This window comes from Piliocolobus tephrosceles, chromosome 2, assembly GCF_002776525.5.
Source record: "Piliocolobus tephrosceles isolate RC106 chromosome 2, ASM277652v3, whole genome shotgun sequence".
Taxonomy (NCBI): Eukaryota; Metazoa; Chordata; class Mammalia; order Primates; family Cercopithecidae; genus Piliocolobus; species Piliocolobus tephrosceles.
The window spans coordinates 168,585,160-168,609,235 of record NC_045435.1 but is presented as its reverse complement, the minus strand read 5'-3'; the positions used below and the strand labels follow the sequence as shown (position 1 = coordinate 168,609,235).

General features: G+C 33.4%; 1 protein-coding gene across 2 annotated transcripts in view; it reads left to right on the top strand.

The window, feature by feature from the left end:
* PLOD2 (procollagen-lysine,2-oxoglutarate 5-dioxygenase 2) overlaps nucleotides 1-4,960 on the top strand; it is a 100,050-nt gene extending 95,090 nt beyond the window's left edge. For both annotated transcript variants that reach the window (XM_023215372.2, XM_023215371.1), the window contains 5 exons: nucleotides 1,993-2,058; nucleotides 2,678-2,782; nucleotides 3,931-4,077; nucleotides 4,187-4,312; nucleotides 4,482-4,960. In XM_023215372.2, the coding sequence (XP_023071140.1) occupies nucleotides 1,993-2,058; nucleotides 2,678-2,782; nucleotides 3,931-4,077; nucleotides 4,187-4,312; nucleotides 4,482-4,637 (600 nt within the window). In that variant the 3' untranslated portion in view covers nucleotides 4,638-4,960. The remainder of the gene's footprint in view (nucleotides 1-1,992; nucleotides 2,059-2,677; nucleotides 2,783-3,930; nucleotides 4,078-4,186; nucleotides 4,313-4,481) is intronic.
* The last annotated feature ends 19,116 nt before the right edge of the window (nucleotides 4,961-24,076 follow it).

Sequence of the window (24,076 nt, the reverse complement as noted above, 5' to 3'; positions counted from 1 at the left end):
AGTAAAAGTTTTAAATTGCAGACTAAATCCACCTGAGGAGAGTTGTCCTTTGTTTTGTAGGAATAGTTAAGAAATGGGGATAGTAAGTGTAGTAATCTCTGAATATTCTGAATAGGAATATAACATCTTTTGACATTTTGTTATTTTAAAAGTACTTTTGTACCATTTTAGCCACATATCTTCCTCTTTCACAGAAGTAATGTTGAAAAGAGGTGTTTTCTAGTCGTGAGGGTAGAATTCCATATTTCACTTCACCATTGAATCTCTTGGTGTTCTTGAGGGATAGAATTATTTGATTTCTTGGATGTCATTAGGTTCCTGGTAGGATTTCCTGAATTATATCCTGAATTGTAGATATTTGTGCAAGAATTCAAGTCTTTGGAAAGTAAGCAATGAAAACATCAGAACTGAGTAGGAACAACTTTTCTTTCCATGGCTTTCTTTGTTCTGTGCTAAATCAACCTGATTAATATGCCTCGTGAGGGATACCCCATAGCTAAACGCATATTGATTATCCCATTATCAGAATATCTAAGAAATTAATAAAGTCACGGTTTACTCAATGATTTAAAAGGTGATCTAAAATGAAATGTTAATACTAATGCCCTAAAATAAAATCTTGAGGGATTTTTTTTACTTGAAGAAAAATCAGTATTGATGCACAGGTAAAAATGCTATAGGTAAAAATTCTTAAATCTTATGGATGATTATTCAGTTTCTTCCCATATTTTAGAATCAGAAAGCTAATTAATATTAGAGGGAATAATGAGATAATATAGAAATCTGATCCATATATACCATATAAACATGAAATTTATTGAAATTTTGAAGATACCTTTGTTTCCTCCACATGAAAAATGTTTGAGTTCCATATAAACAGATATACAAAACTAATGACATAAATTACGATATAAATATTCAGCCCCTAAAATGGAGCCTCAAAAGATGTATTTAAGGCAAATATCTTTTGAAACATCTTTTGATTGGAATTATTTTGAATCTGTGTGTCACTTCCTCCCTGCTGGCTCTTTGTATTTGCACTTTGTAAAGAGAAAATTGAAAATTTCTAGAAATATTCTAAATTTAAGAAGAGATCTTTTTGGATACTTGTTATCACTCCATATATTAATATGTTCACGTTTTAGTAAATACCCGTATTTGAATAAAGAACTTGACCCAATAAAATAATTATTTAGCTTCTGTTGAAAAAAGTTTAGATATCTTTATGTGTGGATTTTATGCCAGAGATTGGTCAAAAAGAATCAAATTCATGAATTAGAATAAAGAAGAACTGTTTTTCAGTATAGAACCCTAACCCTTATTTTAGTAACTGAAAGAAGTGAAAGTGCTAGTAAACTCATGTTTATTCCTTGAAAATATTAATGACTGAAGTGACGGCAGAAATTTTTAAAATTCATTAAAAAAATCAAAAAAAGAATAATATACTATAGACATATAAGACAGACCCTAGTTAATGAATTCACTAATTCATTTTTACAAATATTTTTGATAGAATTTTGCTCCTTGTCTTTTACTTGTAAGCACGCATTTGTTTACCTACTCTGTGTATATATTAAAATACTGATGGTCCCCCAACTTATGGTGGCTTGACTTAGGAATTTTCAACTTTATGATGGATTTATCAGGGTATTGTATGTTTATAATCTCTCACGGGTTTATTGGTACATAACGTCATCGTGAGTCAAGGAGCATCTGTAAAATGTGTAAATCTATTCACCATAAGATTACTTAAGTTAAAAAATCCTGAGGTACAGTATTTCATAAATAAAAATTTTGTATTTCATAGAATGACATAAGCATATTCAGAACCAGGCAAAGATTAAACCATATACTGTGGCTTCTGAAAATTACTATTTTGTCCACTATACATAATCATTTATAAGTTGAATAATTTCTAAAATGCATATGCTTTATACTTTTCAGTAAAGTATTTATAAAGATATTTGTTTTAATATGTACTTCTTTTTATAGGACTGGAAGGAAAAGTATATAAACCGTGATTATTCAAAGATTTTCACTGAAAATATAGTTGAACAGGTTTGTATTAATGATTACAAAGTATAGAAAATTTTGCTGTTATTTTCCAGAAGAAATATTATTAATACAATACTACTTTCACAGAAGATGTGAAAGTGGAGAAACTACCTTTTAGGTAAAATTTTTGTGACTCAATTACCGATTAAATAGCCTTAAGGAACATACACTTGTAAAATATAGAACATAGAAATTAACATTTTAAAAGCATGCCTTTTTATAAAGCATGCTCCTGTCATAGCTTTCTGAAACCACTAAAAATAGGAACTGTTGACAGATCTCTGATGTAGAACTCTTACAGTGAAAGCGTATCTTTGGAAGAGACTTGGCTCTCTTTCTGAAAGAGTCTTCTCAGAGACACCTTCAAAACATGAATTCTCTTTTAGCTTATTGTTCAAAACTATTGTTAATACCTAATTTTTGAGAATGTAAGATGTCATCAATTCTGAGGTGCACCATTATTTATGTACCATGAGAAAAAAATACTGTCAATAAACCATGAAAGAAAACTATGTTTCCTAGTCATATAGGATTTTTTATTTTATACATATTAAAATAACTATTTCAGACTATTAAGACACCGAAGTTATTATGTCTTCTAACGATGATGCATATTTTATAGCCCTGTCCAGATGTCTTTTGGTTCCCCATATTTTCTGAAAAAGCCTGTGATGAATTGGTAGAAGAAATGGAACATTACGGCAAATGGTCTGGGGGAAAACATCATGTAAGTTGTAATTTCACACTAAGAGCTAAAATGTGTGTGTGGGTTAAGGTGGGTTAAGTAGATACTCAGATAATTCGGAGGGATTATATACTTTTTCTCATATGTCTCTCTGAGTTCTAGACCTAGAAAAAATGCCTAGCCAAGGCTCTGATTTCAGTCTACTTCTCCCACCAACCAATTATTTAACACTTAAGTAATTTCGTCAGTCTGGGTAGGTTTCTCATTTATGCATTTGATTACACTGGATGTTCCCTAAGGGTCAGGGTCCTCAGGCCAGAGTTAATGTTAGGTAACACATGTCTTTACAGAGTGATATCACTCTTTTCCAAGGCCACCTTTTATTCTTGCAGTTTCACAGTGAGCTGTGGTGAAAATTCTAAGGCAAACTTTATCTGACTGTCAAAACTGTGTTTTTGTGTGTAAAGATAGGAAGGAGGGATCTGAGTGCCTTAGGTGTAATTCAGTTTTGCATTTGCATTCAATGTCAAAGACATGGCAGGAAATACCACTGCCAGTGGTTAGATGTGTTTCTTTTCCTCTGAGAACCACATGCCATTTTAGTAGAATACTCTGGAATATTAGTCCCTCTGCACGATTATGTCCCCCAGCTAATGAGCTGGTAAGGGAGAGGGAAGCTTAAAGTATAAGGAAAAACTTAAAGTTGGTAGGTGGTGAAATAATGAAAAACAATCATTCAGAGACTTTGAGTGTTACAAATAGAAGTGAGGAAGGGCGAGGAAAGCTTGTTTTCAGCATTTGGTAATACAGAAAGCAGATATGCCATCGGTATGCTCATCAAGCAGCTAAGACTGCCTAAAGGGTCACTGTAAAAAAAGACTCATTTTTAATAGGGGATATGAGGGCTTAGGAAGTCAATTTTATTTACTTTATAGTTAAATTTCACATATACATTTAAGAAGTAAGAAAGGAGTCTACTGACCTTATTTACTTGGTTTCATCATTGTATCATTGACAAAGATGTTACCTAAGTTATTTTGATAATTTTATAGTTAAAGCAGATGATATGCCACGTTGAAACAACTGTTATTTTTATTGTCTATTATGATCTGTGGTTGAAAAAAATACTGTAATATAAATGGGAATTGCACGTGGACAACACCTTACGATGTCATTAATGTTGTTTCTAGGATAGCCGTATATCTGGTGGTTATGAAAATGTCCCAACTGATGATATCCACATGAAGCAAGTTGATCTGGAGAATGTATGGCTTCATTTTATCCGGGAGTTCATTGCACCAGTTACACTGAAGGTCTTTGCAGGCTACTATACGAAGGTAGTTATCCTCCTACCCCTCCAGCCTGTTTCTTACCAACTTTTACACAGGTGTTCTTTTTAATGTTTTTATTAATAAGCAAATCCACTGGCTTACTTTGCTTTTTCAGGGATTTGCACTACTGAATTTTGTAGTAAAATATTCCCCTGAAAGACAGCGTTCTCTTCGTCCTCATCATGATGCTTCTACATTTACCATAAACATTGCGCTTAATAATGTGGGAGAAGACTTTCAGGTAATTATGACTTTTGTGTTTTTAGATTTTTCAAAAGAAATATGTCATTATGAAAAGGACTTTGCCTTAGGCCTTACTTTCTTTTTTAAATTTTGCTCAAATGACATAATTTGAATTTTGCTGCTGGTTAAATATAATCTGATACATTCCTTCATTTTAACTTTTTTAGGGAGGTGGTTGCAAATTTCTAAGGTACAATTGCTCTATTGAATCACCACGAAAAGGCTGGAGCTTCATGCATCCTGGGAGACTCACACATTTGCATGAAGGACTTCCTGTTAAAAATGGAACAAGATACATTGCAGTGTCTTTTATAGATCCCTAAGTTATTTACTTTTCATTGAATTGAAATTTCTTGTGGACGAATGACTGGCATGAACACGTCTTTGAAGTTGTGTCTGAGAATATGAGAGGAATATTTAAATAGCGTCAACAGAACAACTTCACTTTGGGCCAAACATTTGAAAAACTTTTTATAAAAATTGTTTGATATTTCTTAATGTCTGCTCTGAGCCTTAAAACACAGGTTGAAGAAGAAAAGAAAGAAAAAACTTAAATATTTATTTCTATGCTTTGTTGCCTCTGAGAATAATGACAATTTATGAATTTGTGTTTCAAGTTGATAAAGTATTTAGGTACAAATGACAAGACTAATATTTTCTTATTTAAAAACATGGGAAGATTTTTATTTATCAAAATATAGAGGAAATATAGACAAAATGGGTATAAATGAATTACCATGTTTTAAAACCTTGAAAATCAGATTCTAACTGGATTTGTATGCAACTAAGTATTTTTTCGAACACCTATGCAGGTCTTATTTACAGTAGTTACTAAGGGAACACACACAAAATTACACAACGTTTTCCTCAAGAAAATTAGTACAGGGGCTGGGCACAGTGGCTCAAGCCTGTAATCCTAGCACTTTGGGAGGCCTAGACAGGTGGATCACGAAGTCAGGAGATCGAGACCATCCTGGCTAACACCGTGAAACCCCGTCTCTACTTATACAAAAAAAAGAAATTAGCCGGGCGTGGTGGCGGGCGCCTGTAGTCCGAGCTACAGAGGCTGAGGCGGGAGAGTGGCGTGAACCTGGGAAGCGGAGCTTGCAGTGAACCAAGATTGCGCCACTGCACTCCAACCTGGGTGACAGAGCGAGACTCCGTCTCAAAAAAAAAAAAAACAACAAAAAAAGAAAATCAGTACAAAACACAACCGAGGAGCGTATATAGTTGCAGTTTTGTTTTGATTGTAAGGCAGATTATTTTACCTTTGTATTAAAAATCAAACCCTGTGTTTCTTCAGATGAATCTTCCAAAGTGGATTATATTAAGCAGGTATTAGATTTAGGAAAACCTTTCCATTTCTTAAAGTATTATCAAGTGTCAAGATCAGCAAGTGCCCTTAAGTCCAAAACAGGATTTTTTTTTCTTTGTTTCCTTTTTTAGAAAGTTCTAGAAAATAGTGAGGAAAAAGAAAAATTTCATTGAGATGAGTAGTGCATTTAATTATTTTTTAAAAAACACTTTTTAAGTACTTGAATTTTATATCAGGAAAACAAAGTTGTTGAGCCTTGCTTCTTCCCTTTTGCCCTTTGTCTCTCTCCTTATTCTTTTTTTGGGGGGAAGGTTATTTGCTTTTTTATCTTCCTGACATAATTTCCATTTTATTCTTCTAAGTGTCTATATTTACTTCCCTTTATCCCACTTATAAAAAAATTCTCCAACAAAAATATTTTTTGACTTGATGTTTTATCATTTCTCTAAGTAAGGTTGAAATATCCCTATTGTAGCTACTGGTTTTAATGTAAAGGTTAAACTTGAAAAGAAGTTCTTAATCATGGTGCCAAAATTCATTTTCTAACACTGTGTGTTAGAAAATTATAAAAAATAAAATAATTTTAGAAAGTTTTGTTGTTATCTTTATTATTGGTGTTTGTCTTCAGAAGTGAATACATGATGGAATTGTCTGAAAGAATGAAACCTATGATTTTTCATTTTGCTTAGTAGATTTAATGATATGTGAAACTATTAAATTATAAATGAAATTATAAAATCTTCAGTTTTAGGATGACTAGGGATTTGATCTAACTTGTTTTACAAGTGAGAAAATAGAAGCCAAACGTTATTCAATATAGGTTTATTTGTTTATTAATGTTTTCTGAGTCTCTATTATGGTCCAGGCACTGTTCCAGGCACCAAGGATATGTTGATGAACAAGACATTATAGTCACTGGGAGATGGACTTTAAAAGATAAGAAAGTTGGGTTCTACCCCTTTCTCTTCTTTGGCAACACTTAATACCCAAAGAAAATTTCTACTATCCGTCAACTAAGATGAGGAGACATTTTAGTAATGATTTGTGAATTATGTTACTATACATCAGGAATGGTTTTCAAAATATGTAACACCTGGTATGACGTAGATGCCAACTCATCAGAACAGACTCTGGTTATAAAAGCAGATCAGTTCCTACCAGTGCAAGCCAGCTTAATATCTCTTGTGGTACAGTTCAAAGACATCTCCCAGATACTAGTTCTTTTCCATTTTGGTATCTATGGGTGGTTACCTAGCATAACTATTTCAGTCTCATGCCATGTTTTCAGAAATGGGATCCAGGTAGGCTATTGAGCACATTGTTTTGTCTTTTCTCTTATCCTACATTCCATGAAATAATATAAAATGTAGCTTTAAAAACATGATTCATAATTAGTGAGGGAAAATTAGAAAAATTCCCATAAGTAAATTAAAAAATTTGAAAAATGGAAAACAAGTAGAATCGGAAGGATGGAGAAAAATACAGCTTGAAACACACAGAGCAGAAGATACAGAAAGTATATCTATTGTTTGAGTCATTTATTTTATGCAGTATAATAAAGACTTTTAAAAGAAAAAAATACATATACCCATATATATAAACAATTATCCCCTGAATAATGTGGGTGTTAGGGGCACTGATCCCGTGCAGTCAAAAATCCGCATGTACGTTTTGACTGCCTCAAAACTTATCAACTAATAACCTACTGTTGACTGGAAGCCTTACTGATAACAAACAGCTGATTAACATTTATTTTATATGTTATATGTATTATACACTGTATTGTTACAATAAGCTAGAGAAAAAGTTATTTAAAAAATTATAAGGAAGATAAAATATATTCATTAAGTGGAAGTGGATCATCAGAAAGGTTTCATTCTTCTTTGCGCTGAGTAGGCTGAGAAGGAAGTGGAAGAGGAAGGGTGTCTCGGGTGGCAGAGACAGAAAAAACCCGCATATACATGAGCCTGCATAGTTCAAACACATGTAGTCAAAGGGCTTATTGTGTATCTCCAACAATCAGATATCTCTGACAGATGAACCTGATAAAGTCACACTATTTAGAGTATGATACCATTTATGTTAAAAACAAAACAAAAAAAACTATATATGTGTGCATGAAACTACAGCAAATTTCCGAGAGAGGAACAACTCTGGAGAGTGTTATGAGATCATGGAGGAGTAAGTGGGATTTATGCCTTTTACCTTTTGCACTTGTGTTTTTGAAATATTATAGAAATATATTTGTGTATTGATTAAAGAAAAAAAGACTAGAAGGGAGACATTCATGTAACTAATTTGAATAAATGAAAGTATATGGATGTCAATAGTAACTGCACATGTGCGTGCACAAGTGTGCATGTGTGTGTATGTATATACATACATTACCAAGGTGCTTTAAATGCTCACCGTGGTAGAATTTTTTCTAATTCTTAATGTGCGTAGGATTCAATATGAATATTTTCTTTAATATAGATACTTTAGTAGTAGTCCAGTGCATTAATCTTCATTCTGCTTCATCTTTGAAAACACCAGTAATTCATCTGTATTGGTAACTTAACTAAGAGGTCAAATATCCTTCTATGGAATAGAAATGTGGAAAACAATGAATATATGAGTTGAGTGGTTCATTCTTGTCACAGAATCTCGTTATACACTCGCTTCTGTTTTCCTGTCTGACATATGTATGTCTTGATTTATCTGCTTTTTATGCCCTAAAGCGCATTTTACATGACATGCTGGTAACTTGTCATTCATTTGGAATTTGGAATGGTTATTCAACAGATCTCTTAAAGTTGCAGAAGAGCCCAGTAGAATTTTTAGTCATAATTGAGTCTGTGTAAATAACTCCCTCTGACTAGATGTTAACTGTTGTGGAATATTGAAGTCTTCAAGACTTCATGAAGTAGTGTATCAAACAGCTGTTCGTTTTGTGGTCTTTTAGAGTAGCAAGCTACAGCATTATTTAAGAATAATTATTAAGCCATTAGGAAGAAAAATAGGGAAATGTATAAAACTTTTTAATGCTATGAGTTTTGGATTAAAATAGAAGGGAAGTACACTGAAAAATGAGAAGAGAAAATTGTGCATGTAGAAATGCTTTAAAAATGTGAAGTGTCACATAATTACATTATTTTGATAAAAGAAATTAGAATGAGAAGGTAAGTAAACAGGTTAGGGATTTGTGAACTTTGTAAATCTTAAATCTTTCTAATAGCATTTAAAAACGTACTCAACATCATTGTTCATCAGAGAAATGCCAATCAAAACTACAATGAGATACTATCTCACGCCAGTTAGAATGGCTTATATCCAAAGACAGGCAATAACAAATGCTTGAGAGGATGTGGAGAAAAGGGACTCCTCACACACTGCTGTTGAGAATGTAATTAATTACAAACACTGTGGACAGTTTGGAGGTTCCTCAAAAAAAACTAAAAATAGAGCTGCCATATGATACAGCAATTCCAGTGCTTGGTATATACCCAGAAGAAAAAGAAATCAGTATATCGAAGCAGTATCTGCATGCCCATGTTGGTTGCAGCACTGTTCACAATAGGTAAGATTTGGAGACAGCCTAAGTGTCCATCAACAGATGCATGGATATATTTTAGTTTTATTCTTAATATATTAAAATAAATTAGGAAACATTCATTTGGAAAAGTGGTTTCATTCCTGACAGGTATTAGTGAAGTGGTGGTAATGTTTGTTTAATAAATCAAGAGATTGATGAGCTTAGCATGCTATTGTATCTTCACTGAAACTTGGTTGACTCAAAATCTGAATATTCTCTTTTGAAAATTAGAAATTTCTGCCTTTTCAACAATACAAAACACAAATAATCAACTGCAGACCCTGAAGTCAGTATTAGAATTCAAAATAAATTAAGCGATGGAAGAGAAAAAAAAAAAATACGTTTTATGATGGTTAATGAACTAGTCTGTGATTAATTATAAAATAATTTTAAAAGACATTATTTTAACACTGGTTTAAAGCCACTAAAACTGTTTGGGATTGTGATGTGAAATGACAAAGTAATTCTGCACCTACCGAAGACAATTTTATATATCATAAACCTCAATAACTGCTAAGTGAGAAGTGGACAAATTAAATGATAGTTTTCTTCTGATAATGTTTGGAGAATTGATTAATTTTAAATAGTGCATATTTGCAAGATGAGACTATCCTATTATACTTTGTTTTATTACATTATTTTCGTCTGTATATACATGGTTTTTGTAGCTTACAAATCTTGCCAAATTGTGACATCACAGCTCCACCTTGTGGTCAAAATAGCTAACGGAATCTAAATTTGAAGCAAATGCAAGAGCTTTATAAAATCATGCTATCAATTTTTTTTCCCAAAGGCTAATACTAATAAAATGATAAATATTGGATGCTTTTATTCAGGAATTATTTATATGTTTTTAAGTATGATACAATACAACATTTTAAAAGAAAGAATTGTGACACCTTATTCTGAAATAAGGGGTAGCTAGCATATTTCCAGTTAATACTAATGATTTGTTTTCTATTTTTATCTAATTTGCAAACTGCTTTAATCTATGTTCAATAGAGAATATTTACTTGGATTAATAATAAAATAAGCATAAGAGTAGTCAGATTCGACTACAACTGATAAAATAATTTGTTTAGAAAAAATTACTTAATTTACATAATATTAAAACAGCAGTTCCATAGGATCTTATTGTAAAAACAAAATGTTAAAAATGTCTGTTAGGAAAAGGTAAATCATAGTTTTTCTTTATTATCGGTACAGAACTGGTAAGTGCAACAATGAGGACAAGAGTCTTGTGGTACTCAAAATTGGACGATTCAGATACTATGAAAATTATAATGTTTGTTTTGACTTTTTGAAGATTAACAAAATTTATTCCTGCTGAAGTTATGCACTAAAGTAGTTCTAATTTACTCCAGCTGTTGCACATTTACTTATTGACCACACAGCCTCCTTGATCACCCTTTTCCTCCTTTGGGTCACTTAGTGTCTTGGCTGCTGGATGAAATCAAAGGGATCCTCAGCTAATGCTGGAGTACTATCATTGATTTTCATATTGTCTCAGACAGCTTTCCCATTGACCTTCTATGAGCTAAGAGGAGAGGGCATTTTAAAAATATGTATTTTTGAAATGATTTTGTGCCTGTGATAGCAAGTCGACAAAGATGGTCCTCAATGAACCATGCTTCCCAGTACTCATACCATTGTGAACCCAGGTGGGTCCTCTGTAACCAACAGAATGCAGTAGAAGTGACTGCCTAAGTTCCACATTGAGTTATGAGAAGCTTTGTGGTTTTGAGCTCTTGGAACATTTACTGTTAGGACATTCTCTGTAGAATCCAGGTGCCATGCTGTGCCCATGCCACATGGCAAGGCCATGTGCAAGCACTCTGGCAACATCTGAAACCAAGCTCCTGCATCAACTTCTACCACATAAGTGAATTATTTGGACATCAATCCCAGACGAATATAGCTCTTGTCAACTTCTGCCTGCGACCACATGTGAGACCTCTCAGCCAAGAAACACCCAGCTGAGCTAAGCAAACCCATACAGAGCTATAAAAGATGACAATTTATTAAGTCACTACGTTTCCACATGGTTTGTTACACAGAAATGCATAACTGAAACAGGGTTAACTGCCTATAGTGTATCTCTAATAGGCTTTTTTTCTCAGAGCACTTTGCATACTGGATTGTTTACTTACCTTTCATTCTCCTCAATAAGGCCATGGGCTCCTTGAGGGCAAGGACTGGGTCTTATTCCATTTTTTCAGTTTTAGACTCTAGCATACAGTCTGTCACATTGCAGGTATTTGTGTGTTAACTGGAAGTTGGTTTTATGTCTGAAATTTTATTGTATTTGAATCAAAATGATCCCAGAGGGGGAATAGGTGTTTTGAATTTAAGAGGTAGCCAAAAAATAAACTTATGTGTACTTTAATGGTGTGAAGTAAAGATGTGTGAAAGATTGTAGTTTGTCCCTGAATAAAAGAATATGTAGGTGGCCTCAAGTTGGATAGAGTGATGCACTAAGACAGTGTAAAAGGAACTGCTGTCACTGTTATCCTCAGCATTCTGGGCCAAAGGACTGAGAGAGGGCGAGTTCAGTTTATGAGTAATTTGCTTAGTATGTGTATTAGTATGTGCTTACTATATGTGTTTGTATTAAACATTCAGTAAGTGTTTCAAATTGAATTTGCTTTTATACATCTTAAAGCAGTTTTCTAAAAGGTGCTTTGAAAAGTGTTATTTTATGTAGTGACTACAAACTCTGTATATTATCCTCTAACTTTAAACTAGAAAATAGTTCTAAAAGAGAAATATGTGAAGACAGTGGATTTTTCAAATGCCAAGGAGAGAGTAGCTTTGATAGTTACTGACACTGGAACTAGTGTTGTTACCCCAGTTCTGGATTCGATTGTCCACTGGGTGTGGCCTCTCTTGGTTTTGACCAAATGTCATTTTAACATCTATTCAGTCTGGTCTTACAAATGTGATAAATAATGGAATGAAAACTTTATAATTTCAGAATTATGAACCTGTAGGACTCTGTTCAAAATATGAATTATTTAGGAAAGTTATAACTGGGGTGAGGTCAGAAAAAATAGAACTTAGAATATCTCTTGAGGTTCTTGTGAAGTTGTGTTTTTTAATCGATATAGATGAGCTATTTTTAAAATTGGTAAGTGAATTGCCGAAGCTGAGACATTTAAAAGGTACCAAAGAGCAAATTTAAGTGCATGAAGTAATAAGAATTAAGAGGGAGCAATGAGATTCAGGAGTTATGATTAATCTAATTCTATTTCAAGTAGGTATGTAGAGAATGAACATAAACACATCCAATTTACCATTGATTAGAGGAGTTTCATCTAATAATTTGGGACATTTGTTTTGACATTAAATTTTCTAATCTATTGTTTTTGGACAGAATATCATCTACACTGTATTCTAGACAGTTTCATCCTCCGATAGATTTTCTTGCAGATTTTTAATCCAATGTTACAGTATTTTTTTAAGTTCTAAAATGAAGACAGAACAAGAATTATAGAACGTGCACTTGTCTGTATGACATAATTAATGTGTACTTGTCTGTATGACATAATTAATTTGTGTCCTCTCTGATGCTGGTAGCCCTGAATCTTAATCTTCATTAATGGTTTACTTTTGTGACAGTTGCATGTATAGCTAGCTGAATATACATGGGCTTCCCAGATTTCCTAGACACTGATAGTTAAGTGGGATTATGGAACTGCTTTTGGCCAGTGGCCAATGAATGGAAGTTATGTGGATTACTTGCAAAGCCACACATTTATGAGCCCATTTTAGAGACCCTTGAAGCATAGGTATTGAGATACCTGGATCTCTGAATCACTATTTGGGAGTAAGTTGTCCTTAATAGCTGCCAGGACCACAACAGATTTGTGCAAGAGAGAAATAAAGTTTCCTATGTTGAGCCACTGAAGTTTCAAAGCTTGCAAGACCGCTATTTTAACCTGATGAAAACAGTAATCACAAGTGTGAGAAAAAGATAGATACTTTATTTGGAGGAGATGGATTTAGGTTTATGATGGTTTACAAATAGTAAAAATCTAGAGTTATCTTAGGATTTTGTGATTGAATTTGTGTCATCTAACAATAGAATCTGAGGATTGGGAGTAGTGTTAAAAGCGATATAGTCCAAGGTCTGTCCTACCTCGACGCTAAACAAATCATCTTTAAGCCTACTTAGTTGTTGAACACTCAGATTTACTTGAAAATTTCATTTAGTGAATGTTTGTGGGTATCAGTTACAAGCCCATCAATGTACCTGAAATTACAAACATGAGTTAGATATCAACCCTGCGTTACAATCTGGTAACAGGCAGTTTACTGCATTCTAACATAGAAACAGCAAAGCGTTTTCCATAACTGTAATGAAGACTGTCTTTTGTAAGTAAAGTTTATATGGGTACACTTAGTTGGAAATTATATGAAAAACCTAATACCTTTTAATGTGGGTTTATAAAATATTTAACAGCTGTAATCACAGTAGTTGCTTCCCACCTACCACCCCTCTATGCCTCACCTTACTACCTTTTCCACATTTAAATATAGCGGATTCTTCACTAGTCTTTCTCTGACCACCCTCACTGCTCCTCCCAGCTGACGGGCTTGCTGATTTTACAAAGTCCTAGTGTCAGTATCACTCTCCTCTACATTTGGAATTGTTTATCAATATAGCTGTGGAAGGGTGGTGGCCAGATCTGAACTTAATACGCTGGGTAGTACTAGGTATAAGTGGTATAGAAGCAAAGAAAAGACTCATTCGTATTTTGTATTTTTGTTAATAAAATTAAATATCAGATTACTTTTGATGAGGGATGGGCAACTGTATTATACTGCTGATAATTTGCAGTCAGGAAAAAATTTGTTTTCCTTCTCATAACAACACTGTTAAGCCATGACTTCAGTTTATAGTACTTACTTTCACATTTTTCTTGAGCCAAATATAGAATGCTATTAAATTAAATTTTATTGGTTTTAAATTATAGTTTTAGCCTATTTCGATCTTTGTGAAAGCTAATTCTATCACTCAACATAATTTAGTTATTCTCCTCTTGGGCTCACGCCACCCAAAATGATGAGCTAGCTTTCGACAGCTGAGTCTTGGTAATTTACAAAACTATTCAGAAAGACGAATCAAAATTCGAATAACTTGCTGTGTTCTGTATAAATTTATAATCAAAAGTCTGATCATGGCTACAGGTTTTTTTTAACTTGTTCTGTTTTTTCAACAAACAATATACTTATTTACAATTAAATGAAAATAAAGCATTGAATTCTGAAGTTTTAGAGAACGACCTTAGAAATTTTTAGTGGTTGTTGGCCTTAGCCTCCTATTAAAATCATCTGGGAACTATTAAAAGCATTTAATGTTGTGACCCTACCTAGACCTATTAAATTCCATTCTCTGGGGTGAAGCCAAGCCATCAGTTATTTTAAAAGTTCTCCAAGTGCTTCTAATTTGCAGCACAGGTTGGGAGAATCTGATCTAGCTTAGCACTTAAAGGTTATGGTGATTATTTCTACCACTACATAACACTTCTATCCTGAGTTTACTGCAGTGTGTTAATGGAACTATCTTAAGTGGAAAATGTCTGATCAATCATTAAATAGCAATCTAGGTGAAATCTATAACTAAAATTAGTATTTTGAAAGACAAAAAAAAAAACAAAAAACCAGCTTCTCTTTGAGGGTATGCTATACCCAGAGGCTTGGCTAGGGCTAAGGAGGGCGTGGTAGACTTCCTGAGGTCACACAAAGAACAAGCAGCTCATGCTTGGTTCTGTCCAATAGGCTGAGTCCCCTCAGTCATTCTGTTTTAGCCTCTAAACCACTAGGATGTGATTTGAGAAATTTCATGAAGCCTCGAGGTGTTCTTTCAGGTTATTTGTATAATGGGGAAGAAAATATCTATAGTTCAACCTCTTTCCCATGTCCATGACAGATCACCTGGCCTGTGCTTGAGTATTTTATAGATTGTTCATCTGTGGCTGAAAAGCTCTTATCAAAATGCTCTTACTTTTATTGAGCTGATAAAGTTGCCATCCTAACTTCTACCCATTGGTTCTGGCTCTGCCTCCTGGAGGAACACAGACTATGTTGTCTTTTCCCTGGGTTAGCAATGCAGATGGATTGTAATTTTCCTAAATCTGCTCTTCAAGAAAAGATTTCAGGTTTTCAAAACCATATCATCATCCTGTCCTCAGTGACACCTGTTTCTCTCCTTTGTCAACAACACCTTTCACAATGTGTCACCTGGGTAGCAGATAGAACAACCTGGCTATAATAGTGGTTCCGATAGCCTCCTTTCATCTGGTCATTGTATTCTAGAAATGAAGCCCAAGGTTTTATCAATTTTTACCACCGTCATACCACATTGATTTAAAAGATCAATGATTTTCAAGCCAGGCTGGACATTAAAATCACTTGGGAGAGCTTTGAAAAAATATAGCCATACCCTGTTCTACCCTTGATCAATTAAATCAGAATCTCTGGGGATAAGGCCCAGGTATGGTGATTTTTTAAAGTACTTCAATTACCCTAATAGGCATCTAAGTAAGTTCTATTCTTAAATGTGGTTTCTCTCAACTTGTAGGTAAATACAATATGTTGTTGTTGTTTGAATGTAAATATCAGGCTTTTGATCTGTTTTAGTTTAATTTTCTGATAATAGTAGTCCCAGAATTTTCAAATGCAATGCTTTAAGATTGCAGTAAAGTTAGAACACTTATGTTACTGTTTATGTCCAAAAATGTTTAGAAAAGTTTGAAAAGGATATTGAAAAAGTAAAGATTAACTTAGTGTTAATACTTCTTATATTGCTGGGTTTATGCATAATATAATTTGGTTAATATGTATCATAAATAAAAGTATTTTAAGATTACATCATGAACTTTTATCATCATTGATAGCAAATGACATAGCTCATAAGCATGGGATCCAAAATTGGTTTTCCAAATTTAAGGACTTTCCAAGTAGAACAAATTTTAATGCTATGCTAATTGCTTCTCTTTTTATTTAAAGTATTGGGTTTTAAGACATAACCAAAATAAACTACTTTTTATTCCTTTGACTTTAGATATCTTTCAGCTGTTAAAGGGAGTGCTGTTTCATAAAGCCTGGCAGAAAACTTTCAGTCTCTCTCATCTGAAATTAATCACAGTATTGAATAAGAGTTACCCGGAACAAGTGCAATGATTTATGGTGATCCTGGATCATTTGGCAAAGGCATTTTTTCCCCAAAGTTTTTAAGATTGCCTAAGTATTTCAGTATAGTGAATAGAATTTTATAAAAATCAGTGTTATTAGCCATTTACATAAAAGGCAAATAGCAACCTTTGTGGTATCCTCCATTATTCTTGAAATACTGCATACATTGTTGGTGAGATCATGATGTATAATTCCAAAGGCACTGGTTCATAGGCTAAAGTATCATGCATTGATATTTATACTATCTGTCACACTCAAAATGAATTAGAGGTAGTCCAAAGGAATAATGTAAATACTATTAAAATGAAGACAAGAAAGGTCAGAAAACACTGAGACAAAGCAGTGAGAGGATTATTGTAATTGCACACACACACAAAAAACTAACATTAAGCTCTTTTGATGCCAACTCAAAAGAAACACAATGAGTTATGTATATTAGACCTTCTTATATTGTCATAAAGGCATTCCTCTTAACCATCATCTTTTGTATGTATACATTAGAACTTCACCAAGAGATTCAGGCTCGCTTTCAGCTCTGAGTTCTAATCTTATCTGTGCTTACGGGCCTCAAATAACTTGTCACGTATCAAGTTAACACTGATGCCTGCTTTGCTTTGACTTCTTCGTTCAAATCTGTTAACATCTATTTTGAGCCAATGGATAAACTATGTACTCCACTTACTAGAACTGGATTTGTTTTGTTCCTTTTGTTGGAACATCTTCCTAGATATCTTGATTCTCATAGCTGTTACCATAAGACTGAAGTCCTATTAGGGATTAGAGGTCAGTTTTTGTTTATGAAGATTTCCATTAGCCTTTGACACGCGAAAGATTACATAACAAACCACCTCCAAACACGGTGCTTTAACATGCTGATAATTAATCTTATTGATCTGTGGGATGGTTAGGTTTAGTTTAGCAGGATTTTCTCCACTACACATCTCTCATCTCCCTCCCAGGGCAAGTGGGCTAACTCCAGCAATGTTTTCATCATAGCAACCTTAGAGGGCAAATGGAAACATACAAGGCCTCTAAAGGTCTAGGCTTGAAACTGGCACATGATCACTTCTACTTTATTCTTTTGCTAAAACAAATTATATAGCTGAACCCAAATTGAGTGATGGAGAAATACTCTTGGAACTTTTACTAGGAGAAACTGTAACATCATATGGCAGAAAATACTGAACCTAGGAATGTTTTTGGAAGATATAAAGTGTTACTTAAATACATTAAAATTTGTGATTTCAATTTAAAAATGAATGTGTTGGCCGGGTGTGGTGGCTCACACCTGTAATCCCAACATTCTGGGAGGCCGAGGCGGGCGGATCATGAGGTCAAGAGATCGAGACCAGCCTGACCAACATGGTGAAACCCTGTCTCTACTAAAAATACAAAAATTAGCTGGGCATGGTGGCGCACGCTTGTAGTCCCAGCTACTTGGGAAGCTGAGGCAGGAGATTCGCTTGAACCTGGAAGGCAGAGGTTGCAATGAGCCAAGATCATACCACTGCAATCCAGCCTGGCGACAGAGCAAGGCTCTGTTTCAAAAAAATAAATAAATAATAAAAATTAATGTGTTAATATATTATCAAATTACCATTGTGACATCTACCAGGAAAATGATTTTTCCTTTATCAATTCATGTCTTTCAAGAAATGCTTGAGGGTCCAGTCAGAAGACTATTTACCTTTACTTCTGACATAAAACTCACATAATCTTGGGCAATTCAATTAAGATTTTTTTTCTCAACAAAACTGTTTTTTTGGTGTACAGTTTCAGCATAATTTTAACATAAAGGTAGATTTGTGTAACAATCATTATAATCAGAATATAAACAGATAAATTACACCAAACCATTTTTTTGTTGCCCCTTTGTAGTTAAAACTTCCCCTTCCTCATAGCACCTACTAAACTGATTTTGTATATAGTTTTGCATTTTCTAGATTGGCATATAAATGAAATCATACAGTATGTAACCTTTTGAAAATGATTCTTTCACTCAGTATAATACCTTTGGAAATCAACAGTGCTATTGCATGGATAAATTTTTCCTTTTTATTGCAGAGTAGTAATCCATTACACGGTTAAATTACAGATTTAACCCATTTACTTACTAAAGGACATTTGAGTTGTTTCCAGTTGTGAGTAAATACAAACAAAACTTTTAGAAACATTCATTTACATGCCTATTGTGACTAGATTTTCATTACTCTAAAATAGATAGCTAAGAATGATATTATAGTATCCTATGGTAAGTAGCTTCTGTTTTTCATTCTACTGTTTATGCCTTTTGGATTATTCAAATGTTTTCAGAATTCCATTTTATCTATTAGATTTTTGAATACCTTATTGTATATCTTCCCAGTGGCTACTCTAGAGATTACTATATATATATATATATATATTTATTTAACTTTCCACAGTTTACTTAGAATTAATATTCCCCTTCGTGTTTTAATTGTAATACTTATTAACTCTGTATACTAAACAACCCTCCAAAATGTTATAATTTTTGCTTTTAACAATTATACATCTTTTTGAAACTTAGGCATAAAACAGTCTATAATATTCATGTGGATGCTCCCATTTGTGTTGCTCTTCTTTCAAGTTTCCCTCTGGTACCTTTTCCCTTCCACCTGAAAAAATTACGCATTTCTTTCATAGCAGATTTGCTGGTAATGAATTCTATTAGTTTTCATTCATCCAAAACCATCTTTATTTCATCTTTGTTTTTTATTGTTGCTATTGTTTTAATTTTTGTGGGTACATAGTAGATGTATATATTTATGGGGTATGTGAGATATTTTTGATACAGACATACAATGCATAATAATCACATCAGGGTAAATGGAGTGTATATCACCTCAAACATTTATCCTTTATTTGTGTGACAAACAATCCAATTATACTCTTAGTTATTTTAAAGTGCACAAATTTGTGTAAATTCTTGTTGACTGTAGTTATGCTGTTGTGGTACAAAACACTAGATCTTATTTATTGTACGTATCTATATTTTTGTTTCCATCGACTAATCTCCCCAAGCTCCCATGACCCTTCCTAGCCTCTGGTAACCATGATTCTACTCCCTTTGTCTATGAATTCAATTGTTTTAATGTTTAGCTACTACAAAATAAATGAGAATATGTGAATTTTTTTTGTGTCTGGCTTATTTCACTTAACATAATCACCTATACTTCCATCTGTATTGCTGCTAATGACAGGATCTCATTCTTTTTTATGGCTGAATAGTGTTTTATTGTGTATATGTACCACATTTTCTTTATCCATTCATCTGCTGATGGACACTTAGGTTGCTTCCAGATCTTGGCAATTGTGAATAGTGCTGCAATGAATGTGGAAGTGCAGATATTGCTTCAATATACTGATTTCCTTTCTTTTGGATATATTTCTAGTAGTGAGATGGCTGGGTCATATGGTAGCTTTATTTTAAGTTTTTTGAGGAACCTCCAAACTGTTCTCCATGGTGGTTGTACTAACTTACATTTCTACCAATGGTGTGCAAGTGTTTCCTTTTCTCCACATCCTCATCAGCATTTTGTTATTGCCTGCCTTTTGGATAAAAGCCATTTTAACTGGGGTGAGATGATAGCTCATTGTAGAATTGATTTGCATTTTTCTGATGATCAGTGATGTTGAACACTTTTTCTATTTGTATGTCTTCTTTTAAGAAATGTCTATGTAGATCTTTTGCCCATTTTAAAATCAGATTATTAGATTATTTCTATTGATTTGTTTGAGCTCTTTATATATTCTGGTTACTAATCCCTTTTCAGTTAGATAGCTCACAAATATTTTCTCCCATTCTGTGTGCTGTTTCTTCTGTTGATTGTTCTCTTCACTGTGTAGAAGTGTTTTAACTTTACGTGATCCCATTTGTCCATTTTTGCTTTGGTTACCTGTGTTTGTGAAATATTACTCAAGAAATCTTTGTCCAGGTCAGTGTCCTGGAGAGTTTCCCCAATGTTTCCTTGTAGTAGTTTCATAGTACAAGATCTTAAGTTAAAGTATTTCATTCAGTTTGATTTGATTGTTGTATATGGCAAGATATAAGGATCTATTTTCATTCTTCTGCATATGGATATCCAGTTTTCCCAGTACCATTTATAGAAGATGTTGTTCTTCCTCAACTTATGTCCTTGGCACTTTTGTTGAAACTGAGCACACTGTAGATGTATGGATTTGTTTCTGGGTTCTCTATTGCATTCTATTTGTCTGTGTATCTGTTTACATGCCATGACCATGCTGTTTTAGTTACTACAACTCTGTACAATAACTTGAAGACAAGTGATGTGGTTCCTCCAGTTTTATACTTCTTGCTCAGGAAAACTTTGGTTGTTCTGGCTCTTTTATGGTTCCATATAAATTTTAAGATTCTTTTTTTTTCTGTGAAGAATGTTATTGGTATTTTGTCAGGGATTATATTGAATCTGTAGATTGCTTTTAATACAAAAATTTTAACAATATTGATTGTTCCAATCCATGAACATGAAAACATTTTCCATTTTTGGTGTCCTCTTTAATTTCTTTCAGTATTTTATAGTTTTCATTGTAAAGATTGTTTACTTCTTTAATTAATTCCTTTATCTTAATTTTAGCTATTGTAAATTGGATTACTTTTTTCTTTCTTTTTCAGATTGTTTAATGTTAGGATGTAGAAATACTACTGATTTTTGTATGTTGATTTTGTATCCTGCAACTTTACTGAATTTGTTCATCAGTTCTAATAATTTTTGGTAGAGTTTTTAGGTTTTTCCAAATGTAAGATCATATCATCAGCAAACAAGGATAATTTGACTTCTTCCTTTCTAATTTGAGTACTCTTTAGTTTTTATCTTCGTTTGTAAATGAAGGTTATTTTTACAGAATAATAATTCTAGGCTGACAACTCTTTTCTTTCAATACAGTAAAATTTTCACTCCACTGTGTTCTTTCTGATGAGAAATGTACAAAAATCTGAATAGTTATCCTCCTATATGGAATGTATTATTTTGCTTTGGCTCCTTTTAACATTTTTTTCTTTATTTTTGGTTTCCATCAGTTTGATTACAATGTGTATGGGCATGCATTTCTTTGAGTTCATTCTCTTTTGGGTTTGATGAACTTTAATTTGTAAGTTTATGTCTTTACACAAATTTGGGCAGTTTTCCAGCGTTATTTCTTCAAAATTTTTTTCTGTACCACCATCTTCCTCTTATCTTTCTGGAATTCTGATGATACAAATATTAGACCTTCTGATATTGTCCTCAAGTTTCTAAGACTGTCCTTTTTTTTCAATTTTTTTATTCCCTTATTCAAATTAAATAGTTTCTATTGGTTTATCTACAAATTTACAAACTCTTTCCTCTATTGTCTTCCTTCTGCTATTGAACCCATCTACTGATTTTTTTTTTTTTTTAATTAACGGATTTAAAATAACATTAGTGGTTTTATTCCATTTGGTTCTCCTTTATAAGTTCATCTCTCTGATGAGACATTTTTTTTCTTTCCATTTTTTAAAGAATATTTGTTGTGACTTACTTGAGCATGCTACAAAAGCTTTTTAAAAAACTTTGATAATTCTCCATGTGTTTCCTATTGGGTTGGTGTCTGTTGGTTTTCATTTCTCTCGGTAATTTGTCAGACTTTTCTAGTTCTTTTATATGTTGAGTAATTTTGGATTGGATGCTGGACATTAGGAGTATTAAATTATGAGGGTCTGGATCTACATTAAATCATATGGATAATGTTTCATTGTTGTTAGGTTTGTTTTAGTAGATAGTTGATCCAGTTGGGTGCTGACTGCAATTTCTTACACACTTTATGTGTACTGTAGTTCAAATATCAATATATTTTCAAAATCTTTTCAATGTTGTTCAGCTCTCCTGCATGTGTGCCACCAATGGGGCAGGCCTCAGATGTGTGTGATAGTCTCCCTCATATTTTTTGTTCTCAAAGCAGTTTAGGCATACCATTTAAGATCAGATCCACCATTCAACTCAGAGGTGAGAACAAGGGTTCATATAAAACTTTTGGGATGTCTTTCTTGAATCCCCCTTTCTCCACAGTCTCCCCCAAACCCCAGACTGCCTCACTCCCAGAGTCCTTCCTTCTTGGTTGCCTGGCTAAGTCTCCTCATCCTGCTTTGTACATTATTTGACTCATTCTGCCTCCAGATCCAAGTGGCAGGAAGAAGTGAAAAAACGAAGGGTTTTCTTTTCAATATCTTTTTTTTTTTTTTTTTTTTTTTTTTTTGGTTAGAGAGACAAACTCTCTCCTCTTTAGAGTTTTCCATACCTGCCTGATTGCCATGACTAACTCCCACCACAAAGTTGGAGATTCAGAAGGGTTGCTGTAGGCAAAGTGGAGGAAACAAGAAAAGGTCAGGAATTCCCCCAACTTTTTCTACTTTAGAGACTCTACTTCCCATGCACAAAACCAAAATAAATAAAATCATAATTTTGAAAAAGTGTATCATGGAGCTCTTCTATGCCTGCTATATTATCTATTCTGGGATATTATCCTCTAAGGCAAGGAGATAATGGGTGGAAAAAGAGGAAAACAAGAAAACTCCCCACTGGATTGCTTGAACTTTGGGTTCTGGATTTCTTCCTCAATCCACCTGCTATCATTTACTTTTCAGAGTTCTCAAGTAGCTGCTTCATGCATTCTGTGAAGGGCTCTTGATTCCATTCGGCTGAGACAGAGTTCACTTATTGTATCTCCATTGGATCTGAAACCATCGCTTAAGTCAAAGTTACTTCATCTTCAAAATGAATGTGATTAATACTTGCCCTTTCTATCTCACAACATATTTATAGAAGTAAAATAAAATGGCATATTTGGAAGTATCTCATAAATTGATTGTGATAGTGGTAATATATTGATATTTTAATATATATACACATAGTTTGAATATATTTTTTCCATTTCATCTTTATCATTCTTGGCAATTTCCCAAGTAGAAACTGCCATGTTATGTAACTGCCATTATGTTGTCCGAAAAGTTGGGAAACCCTACGATAAACAAAGCTAGCAGATTTACTTACTGCAAGACTTCCTGAAGTCTCTGATAGATTAATGCATATTTTGAATTCCCAAGATATAATTCAATGTATTTAAAAATTTATCTCTCAGCTGTTTTATCTCCTATTGGTCTCTTAAACTGAAATACATGCAGAATGATTATTTTGTAAACATTCTAGAAAATTCTTCATATTTAACATCAATAAGAGTGTTGTAAGCTTTGGCAGAACCTTTACTCCCCCTTTAAGTCACCTTTCAAGCCTTGCTCATAGATAGAAATATGGCTAAAGAAAGAAAAGGTATTTCAGGGGTAACATAGGGTTTTAATGAAACACACAGATGCAAAGCAAAATATTATATATCTACATATCTTCCTGATGTTTCATTCAAATAAATATGTTCTGTGGCTTCATTTTTCAAACCATGGCCTATTAATGTGGTAGTAGTTAAGGGATATTCTTAAAATTTGGTACTACAATAAAAATCCAGGCCACACACTTGTACTGCAGTATATGTCTTATGCTGGAGATAAAGCTTATGTCTTTAGAAAAGTTTTATCTAAATCTAATATATTTGTACTTCCTGCTTCTTTCAGTTAAAAATATTTTTTAGAATTTAGAAACATAACATAATAAGTTTCATGAATGTAACCT